Source organism: Lepeophtheirus salmonis, chromosome 4 (assembly GCF_016086655.4).
Source record: "Lepeophtheirus salmonis chromosome 4, UVic_Lsal_1.4, whole genome shotgun sequence".
NCBI lineage: Eukaryota > Metazoa > Arthropoda > Copepoda > Siphonostomatoida > Caligidae > Lepeophtheirus > Lepeophtheirus salmonis.
Window position 1 is genome coordinate 1,814,973 of NC_052134.2, and position 10,377 is coordinate 1,825,349.

Here is a 10,377-nt window from a genome sequence, read left to right on the forward strand (position 1 = left end):
ATCAAATAAGGAAGGAAAGGACTAATGTTTATAGAAAATATTCGAATAAAAACATGGATTTAGTCATTTCCTACTAATTTAGTATACAATTATATATATAATATGGCTACCATCCGTGATCTTTTACTATAATATAAGATGGAGTAAGTTTTTTTCTTCATTAAAATTGAAAAAGAAAGCTGTAACAAACAAAAAAAAAAAAGGGGGGAGAAGGGAAAAGAAAGAAGGAGAAAAAAAGGAGAGAGAGGAAAAAAGAAAGAGAAAGAGCAACATCTATGAAAACATCTGAGAGTAAGAACTACAACCAGTCAAAATATGGTATAACATCTACTCACTCTTTGAATCAAGGTAAGGAGATTCTATTCTTTGGTTTTTGTATTATCATTGCTATTATTGTACATTTATCTGGTATATGGAATGACTAAATAGCATCAATAAGTGGTATCCTTGATATTTTATTTAAATTAAAAAAAAAAAAAAATGGCGCTCAAAATTTGGGAAAGGAAAAAATACAATCCCTTCAAAGTTTTTCCTTTTTTTAAATTTAGATCTTGATGACTGCATATATAATGTATGTTAGTAAGAGGGGTAAGGAAAAGGGGAATCATTTTATTTATTAATTTTTTTCCACAAACCAATCTGGACACACGGATTTTAAGACCGATAGAATGTATTAAACTCTATCAATACATACTTATGAACTTACCTAAATATATCAACTGTACTGTATGTACATATCTACCTTTTATATACCATTTGAAATTGTATGTTTTGAAATTTAAAACTGTGTCAAGGACGTGATAATTAAATTTGTAAGCCCCTTGCATCCCCTCAACATCTTAATTTTTTTCTTACAGTTCAAAATGGAAGTCCAAAGAAGTAAAAGTTGCTTGAGTTCCAGGATTTAACTGACTGGGAAAAAGAGCGTTAATTCATGTGTCAAAAAGAGTAAAGTGTTCAACACTAGAGATGAGATTGATAATGACAATGATGATGAGTATAATGAAATGCTTTAAGCCTTCTTATCAAGAGATTGGATGAGCTTGAGTCGTTAAAGAGTTTTTGCTTGAGATTACAAACAAATACACCACTTCAAGGGAAATACTACCTAAACAAAATGAATAGGAGTAGAAGTCGAGGTCGTTTAATGGAAACAGCATTTGTAAGCTCCACTCGATCGAGTGTTGAAGACTTAGATGAGGTGGACCGCCTAGCCAATCATCCAGTTCTTCGTTCTTCATCCAGAACATCTGGAGTACTGCGGAAATCTAGGTCTGAAATGGGTTGCAGATCAAGACAAGGATTGAGTGGCGGAGTGACAAACACTTCATGGCAATTTTGTGCTAGTACGAGTCGTGAGTCCTCACCAGTATCAGACGTTCATAGGAGTCCCCCTCCAACACGTGGAATGACAAGAACCATCACATTTCATGCTAATCTAAGTGCTGTTCTCACAAATCCAACAAACTCCATTTCAAAATCTGCTCCTTCAACTCCTCCTACAAGGGCAGTTGAAGTGAATGCAAATCCTGTTCCATCCATCCTTGAGTTGCCTCCTCAAAATAGTCCTCCAAATACCGCTCCTCTACCCATGAAATTCTCAAGATTAAACCAGGCAAGAAGCCATGAGTCCAACTCTGTTCACAACATGAACAACAATTGTAACATCAACAGCCCATTGGGACCCTCTGTATCTTCCACTGAGTGTAGAGCATCTTCTTCACCTATTCTCCGATTCCCATTATCCTTAAGCTCACGATTTCGTCAAAGGGTTCTTTCAAAATCCGCTTCCATTGAATCTAGTAGTACAGATAGTAGTCCTCAACGAGTAGTTAAAATGCAATCTCGATTAATGCCGACTCGGAAGCAGGTAATCCGTGTTCATACTCATGAGGATTCATCATCTTCAGCCATGTCAAGCACTGAGAGTGTAACTGATGCTTCTGATATCGAGAGTGTCATGGTTCATAATGCAAATAATAACTTGTCCCGATCTTCAGGAAATAATAAACTTTCCAAGAAACTTCAGATTCTATCACCCATCTCTGATAAATCTCAGGAGCAAGCGGATGAGAATGAAAACGTTAGAGGAGAGACGGAAAAATGTGTCAATCAAAATTACAACAATAGAATAAATGATAACTATTTCAACAATAACAACGCAAGCCCTCACCATGACCAGTATACCACTTCACAAAACCTAGAGAACGTTCCTTGGGACATGCCAAAGCTACGACGCCGCCTTCTTCAGAAACAAAATAAAGAAGGACTCAAGTCTTATTCAATTCAAGGCTCTGACTCAGGGATTTCTATGACCTCAACAGATTTGAAAGATTTGCTCAACGTTCCGTGGGACATGCCAAAGCTAAGACGTAAGACTAGTGTAGCTGGAGATCGTCCTGTGAGTCTCCCTAATGACAATGCAAAAATACTTCCCCCTGCTACCACACCGTCAACTTCTAATCCTTCCATAGCATTCCCTCCAAGAGAGGAATGGAAATCTAATTTAAATCTAGAAATGCAACCTACTATTCAGAAAAGCGTTAAAGATTCCCTTTGTCTGGAGCCTCCTCCTGGGTTTGAGGATGAGTTTTATTTGACGGAAACTACTCCTCAACATCTTCGGAAAGGTGAGAGAGAAATGTATTATTGTAATTTAATTAGGTGGTTGTGTACACCAAAAATGAGTGGGGAATAGGTAGGAAAAAGAAGTTATAGGGGGAGAAGTCATCCCCCCTCTTTTTACTTTAGAAGAAAGCATGTTTAAAATAATCTTTGATTTACACATCTAGTAGGTACATAAATATGAAAAAAAGATATGAAAGAAGGGAGACAAAATAATACTTTAAAAAAAAAAATGTACATGGAGGTTTTTCTTATATTTGTTTGTTTTCCTTTCTAGTCAATTCCTTAACTGAGTGTTCATCCACTCGTCCAAGGCCTAAAATGACACTCTCCTTCGGAGTGGACCCCTCTAAGAAGACTCTCATGTTCTCTACTAATTCTCCCTTTGATTTAATTGATTGTGATGAGGTGAATCCAAACATTCCTTTGAATCGACAAGAGTAAGTTGTTTGTTGCAAATGATTTGTATAAGTAGATTGTCTATTGTTGCGTTTTTTGTATATATATATATAGTTGGTACCATGGAGGAATTTCAAAGGAGGATGCAGAGAAAACTCTTAAAACTCTTTGTGAGGGAAGCTATTTAGTGAGAAATTTAGACTATAGCAGTCGACAAGAATATGCACTTTCATTAAAGTAAGCCTTTCTTTTTTGAGTATACTACACAATGTACATACATAAATTCATAGTTTTACTCGATTGCGTATTTTAATATAAATACATTTTATTTTATTTTCAAAGGAGTTCAAGAGGATATATACATATGCGAATCAAGAGAGACCCAAACTCTAGGGAATTCTCCCTCTCAAATTTCCTAAAAAAGTTTATTACTATTCCTCAAATGATTCATCACTACACTCTTAATCGACTACCTATCCAAGGAGCGGAGCATATGTGCTTAAAAAAGCCAGTTTCCATTCAACTACTCTGATCAGGGCCGGTTTTAGCAGCAGTGGGACCTGGGGCAAAGTTAAATGTGTGGGGTTTTGCCTTTTTTATGAAATAATCATTATTTCAAAAACTATATTTCTTTTATTTCAAATATTCTTGAGTGGACTCTTTAACAAATTTAATGGAATGATGGTTTTTTTTAGAAACCTTCTTCACTTTTATTCATTTGTTTTATATACATAAAAAATATGTATAAAAAACCACAACACAGGGCCCCCTAAAACCGACTCTGACTCTGATGGCAAAAGAAAATGATGACAATGCAATTATCTTACCACATCTTTCATATTTGACAGCACATTGCATATACTTAATTACCTACTTATTATATACTATATACATGCATACTTTATCTGTGATCATCAGTTCTATATACTGTTAAACTCTTTGACTAAAATATCAAATTACATACATTTATATCCATATATCAATTGACTTCATATTTTTTATAGTTAACTCTTGATTTTATTAACTACTTTCATTAATATAATTTTTGATGATAAATATCTTTAGATAAATGAGGAATATATTAGGAGCTTTACTTACTTTTTGAATGTATATTAGATGTACATCTGGCTCAAAAGGACACCAATTAAATATAATTTATTATTACTAGTATCACTATAAAATACAATTTATATTTAGTATAATAAAAAAATTGCCGGAGGCAATAAAAACTATGACAAAACTACTCAATGTTGTTTATTATATAAAATATTAAAAAAAAATAAAAGTTAGACAATTAATATCAAAACCATTCTGGCTTTCTTATTTCGTATTCGGGTATAGTCCTTCTATCCTACATTTACCATCAAGTCATTGGTTTTTTAAGACCCCAGTTTTTTACTTCATAAAAACCTTAAAATTAAAAGAATTATTCTACCTGCAGATGTTATGTATCTTTGCACACTTTCTTTAAAGGAAATTGTAAGGCTTAGAGAAGAAAAAATATTTAATCGCCGACATTTAAACTTATATTATCTTTTTTCTTTCTTTTCTAAGCCTTATAATCTCCTTATAAAAAAAGTCTGCAAATATACATCCCAACATACACCAAGAATAATTCTTAGAATACTATTGAAAGACCCTCATCGCCTTGATAGCCATTTTTTTTTAAATACAAGACCCATCTCTTGAGCCTTAATAATCTATGTGAAAAACTTCGGCAAAATACACTACTTGAGCCTTGAGAACTTAGATGAAATTTTGTATCAAAATCCATCTATTGGTTTGGCCGTGATTCTGGACACACCCAACCACGTTCCACACCCACTCATAGACGTTCGAATTTAATATACACGTATAGAATATATGTTTAGTATACATATAGTCTACAAAACTCTAAGCCGTAGGTGATTTCTATTTTTTGCAATCATAGGATTAGTTCTTGAATTATGGTGTCTTTTATTTTTGTAACTTTAGAGAGGAAAAAAATGACCAGTGTTGTCGCTAGCCCCCTAAAATTTTATGAAATGTTTATGTTCATCATATCTTATATCTATATATGGCCGAATCCAATCCGACCAAAGTCAAATAACCAAATATGGTAAGTGGTAAGGTGTTCAATTCAGTTGTTCATTCTGTTTGTTTATTTTTGCTTTTACTGAAGAAGTTTGTTGTGTGGAACTTGAAAAATACATATAAACACCTCACCAAGCCACATCATGGCCATAATTATTTTTGGGCTGCCCAAAAATAAGTTAATTCATTCTAAAACGGCTAAAACAATCGGATTTAGCATATTAAACTCTAAGTCTGTCGTTGGAAACGTGTTGACCTTGAAGGAACTGATGGATAGCATCGAGTTAAGAGGTAAACTTATTGCGCCTGCGTCAATGTACATGGCTTTAGATTTGAAAATCCCTAAGGGATTACATCGACGTTCAATATAGCTGTGGATATTGTACGGTATTTTCCAGAGAACACTATAAAGTAAATTAAAATTTTAAATGGCAATATCAAGATCGGGAATGGAAATTAAAGTAGGCCAATCATCCTAGGTACTTAATTTTAGATTTCTGACTTTTGGAGTATTTTATGTTTTTTTTTATCTTTTTTTATTGTTTATATATTGTATGGATTTTGAGAGTACTTTTGTTACTAAAGAGTCTTTGGGCACTAATTTGAGTCTACAATGTTTATTTATATTTATACTAAATGTAACTACCCAATTTCTTAGGATGCATTTTTTTAAGTATCATTTTTTGTAAAATAAAGACCTTTAAAAAAAAGAAACAAAACAAAAATAAGACGCTCCTATGATATTCTTTTGGGGCCCATAAATCCTTAGGAGCCCTAATTCTTAGTTTTTAACCAGAATACTATTTCTTATTGATCCCTTGTCCTTTAAATATATATTGGCCATTTAATTATTTCTATGAATAAATTTTGGCTATCATACGCAAATACAAATGTATAACCACTCATTTAATAAAATATCAATCAATAAAAGTTTCAAATAAAATAAAATGTAGATTCTAATGATAAGTAATTCATTTTAAAAATGGTAAAGTATGATTGACTTATTTGTCTAACTACGAAATCATTTCCGGCCTTTCTTCTTTTTCTTTTTCGAGGAAAGGTTGAGTGATACAATAAAGGTATCAATGTTTATTCCCTTCGTATCCTTCTACATCCCTCTCTTTGACTCTTTTCTTCTACGTTCATTCTTTGTGCCTATTCTATTATATTCAGTCCCTCAATGAGGGCACCCTCTGTTCGTACATTTGTATATATCAAATATATATATTTGCATAAGTACTTATGTAACGGTGTTGACAATTTTTGACTCTTAAACCCCGAAAGGATGAAAGCTACCAACGCACCTCCTCTACACCAAATTTCAAATAGTAATATCATCAAAACTCAGGTTCAATTTCAAGAAACAATTTTTTTTTGAAAAGTAAACACATATGAAAAAGTTTTATTCCGAATTAGCATGACGTTTATCAAAACTAGCTATGAGACCATTACCTAGGGGTATTGACTTTATATGACCTTTGACTTAAAATATTAAATATTATTGTCTTCAAATCAGATTACTTAATTTCTTTTAGTTCTGAAAGTGGCATCTACAATAAGTAAATGCGGAGAAGATAATTTTTCACTATGAATTATAAATAAAAAATAGAGTATTAACCTATAAATCAATTAATACTTTATATATGTAATGAACGCACGTCTTCCCACTTTTTTTTTTTTGACTAACTAAGCGAAGGTTCTCGATAGTTTTTGGATATTAGATAAAATGATCAAGAGATCATCTCGCGGGTCACATTAATGAAACATTACCTTCAATTTGAATGGGACAGTAAAGAATAATAACATGATAAAAGTCATTGAGGCTTGAATATTTTTATTCATACATATTATGTATAACTAATGATCTTTTTAAAATTAGCATCCAGACTGGTTGTGGCAATCCTGATTTTCTAATAGGAGTGATGTTGAGTGATTTTAGTACGATATTTATTCATTCGTATCTGAGAAAACAGACTTGCACAGCCATGTCGATCCAAACATTCCACAAACACGAAGATTTTATTGTTTTACAAGCTCAAATCCTATTGGTCCTCCAATATAGAATTATTCAGTAGAAAAGGATGAGTTGAATAATTTGATTGCAGGTCAATCAAATCGATTTGGAGTTGATGAACCTAAATGTATCCATATACCAGTGGTTCCCGAAGTAGGGATCACTGCCTCTGTGTAGACCATGGGACACAACGAAGGGGTCGCCAGATGATTTCTAAAGAAGAAAAATATAATTTAAATTGACATTACTTTGAGTGGAGTAATAATCAAGTAACAATTTTTTTTTTAATTTACTTCTGGATCATTTTAAAAAGTATTCCCCAGAAGATGGTGCTCCCTAAAAAAATAACTGGATATCCCCACGTATTTTACCACGACAGTCGTCTGACATGGAAGATACGCTTATCGAATGTTCATAAGGCCAAACACTAAGAAACAGATTTTGATTCTAAAACACTTCTGAACTTCTGTGAGGAATGAGTGTCCACTCCTGGCAAAAGCAGCTGTAGATTTACTTATACCCTTTTGGCATAGAAGAAATTATCCGTATTAACTTATTTCAAAAATAAATACAAATCGTGGTTTAACATATAGGATGATGATCTTTGAGATGTTATATCCAAAATTAAACCTAGAATATATCTCTTTTGCTCAATGCACATTGAACATACGTCACATTAAGACCATGATTCGTTTATAAACGTATTTGTACAACGACAGACTGAAATTTTATTGGCTTGTTAGTCTCAATTTTGACTTTATTTACCTCAAAAAAAGGAAAAAAAAAAAGAAGATAATTGATGGTATAGAAATGATTCCAAATAGTTCATCCATGTATCGCTGATTTTATATGTCCAATATATTCAATTATTTCTTGTATTTTTCAATATATTTAGAATTAAATTCTTTTTTTTTAAAATTTATTTCGGTACAACTTTAACAAAATAAAAACATGAATTACCTAAACAACAGTCAATAATCCTTAATAAATATCTGGCGATAAAAAAATCATATAAAAGCAACGAAATAAAAAACTACAAGATTAATATTTTTTTTTTTTTAAACAAGGAGTAACAATCTACTTATAAGTAGTCTTACACAATGTTTTCCAAAGGAACATTTGTGACGTCATTAACTGCTTTATTGTACTTTCGTTATAACGGCAGGATGAAGGATCTTTTTTGGGGACGTTAGAATCTTTATTTTTGATCAATACAGTCAAATAACTTATACTATTTGTGCCTGAGTTGAACTTTATAGGGTTGATATGGTCTTTAAGTCCTCTATTTATATAAAAATTACTCCCCATTCTATATTTATCACTCAATAAAAGCTGTAGGGGTCGCAATTTATCTAACCACATATTTTAAGGGTCGAATAGAGAAAAGTTTTGGAAGCAATGCCCTACACCGTATGAAATGCAATTACCTTCGTTGCGGGCGAGCGTTAGATTATTCTATAATGTATTATAATTAAGTTTGATAATTTTGGTAAGGATACAAAAGTGTGCGAGGAGAAGGGAATAAATACTTATGGTATCACTGATTAAAATAATAAACATCTTCCTCTATCAAGAACGTTATCAGTTCCCGCCTTTATTATTCAATATTAATATAATAATAGATACTGATAGTAGATAGAGGACTGAATAAAATGCCTAAAATAACGTCGCCTTCTGTCTGGATTTTATGGAAATGGAGGCCCAGGAATTTGGGCGAGAAATAGATGGCTTATCGGATTTGTCAATATAAATGTGCCTTTAGTCCCCCGTCTAGAATTAAACCCCACGCATTATCCTCATCTAATATCAAGAGCATGGATATTCATCTATAGAATGAAGTTAATGATGAATACATTAAGTCAGACTTTAACTTTGATCTCACAAATATACTTATTGCAGTTAATATACCCTTATCTATTGCTAATCCTCCTACGTTCAAAAAATTTATGGAAATATCACATTGTAAATTGTGAAGTTGAGAGAATTTTCAGCATGTTTAGAGTCATTCACGCCAAATTACGATCAAAGTTATCAGTAAAAAGTATAAAATATTTACTAATTTTGAAATTGAACTCTGAATTTCGTACCATCTAACAGTAAGTATTCATTTTTTTTAAAATCTAATCATAAAATAAGATTCTATTTTAGCTAAAAATATCAAGAATTTCGATACACAACTCATTAAATGGCAAAAACAACTGCTTAAATGGTCACAACAACGAGGTAGTAGCTTTGGTTGGTTCGCAACAAGTTTGTCTGACACTATTTTCTTCAAAAAACGACTTGGGTATGATAATTAGGTTTTCCAATATTACATGGTCATTAAAAATTACTTTTTTTATCACTTAAGGATTAGCTATGGTTGATAAGCTCAAGAGATGATGTTCAGCAAACACGTAAAAGGCAAAAACAACTGTATTGGGTGTAGCATTATAATTAGCAATTGTATGTATCCTTCATGATAGTACTATCTTGTTATATAAGTATAAATAATGGGGAAAAAATATTTTTTTTGATGCTCTTAATAAGGAGTAATATCCCCAGACATTACTATATAATTAGCTTTTGCTCTAAATCTTTACAATGGATTTAATTCTAACATTTTTTTATTAGTATATTTATTGTCTAATTTTATGACTTTGTCATTAACTTTATTATTAATAATTATTTAGATCTCATCGGTAGAGATATATCTATCCTGTGCACAATTGTATATGCAACTTGCACATGAGGGAAAAAGGGTGATGATCTTTTTGATTAAACTCCACGTCTGGCTTGTGCCTTGCAACCTAAAGTTATGACATACTTAACTGAATTCCGATGTCAAAACAAGAAAATATTATTTGGATCAATCTAATATTTCAATATTCTGTATTTATAATTTATTGTTATTATTAGTTAAATGATTCCAATTGTTTAATTTTGTATATTTAACGTAAATGTATGATGGTTTATGTTTTAGTATGTAGATTATATTTAATTTAACACTTCTTTTTAAACTTGGAACTTCAAATATATTTCGAAATACTCTACTTTGTCGTTTCATTAGTTATTATTCTGAGAATATGGTTCATAATAAATTACAATTTCATGGAGTGTGACGCTTTCAAATCTATTGTAACGGATAAAAAATGTCTACGTAGTATATCTTTATTAAACATTTTGCGAATAAATACTTTCGTTATACCATCAAAAATCATAATAAAGCAGGCAGCTGGTAATCACATCAGTATTTCAAACAATGATGCCATCTGTCCCTTCTCTTT

The 10,377-nt window shown here is 31.9% G+C and overlaps 1 protein-coding gene and 1 long non-coding RNA gene across 3 annotated transcripts; both read left to right on the forward strand.

Moving 5' to 3' along the window:
• On the forward strand, window positions 1–4,330 carry LOC121116362 (uncharacterized). 2 transcript variants are annotated; one of them, XM_040710607.2, is made up of 5 exons: window positions 1–348; window positions 858–2,630; window positions 2,903–3,065; window positions 3,139–3,261; window positions 3,367–4,330. In XM_040710607.2, the coding sequence occupies exons 2-5, from the start codon at window positions 1,118–1,120 to the stop codon at window positions 3,554–3,556; spliced, it is 1,989 nt and encodes a 662-aa protein (XP_040566541.1). In that variant the 5' UTR covers window positions 1–348; window positions 858–1,117; the 3' UTR covers window positions 3,557–4,330. The 2 variants fall into 2 exon arrangements, with proteins under 2 accessions (XP_040566541.1, XP_071743620.1); XM_071887519.1 differs by lacking the exon at window positions 1–348 and adding an exon at window positions 390–588.
• Window positions 4,331–9,259: 4,929 nt separating this feature from the next.
• LOC139905043 (uncharacterized) lies at window positions 9,260–10,141 on the forward strand. Its single transcript, XR_011779504.1, has 2 exons — window positions 9,260–9,398; window positions 9,462–10,141. It is a non-coding gene; the product is annotated as an uncharacterized lncRNA (long non-coding RNA).
• Window positions 10,142–10,377: the final 236 nt, after the last annotated feature.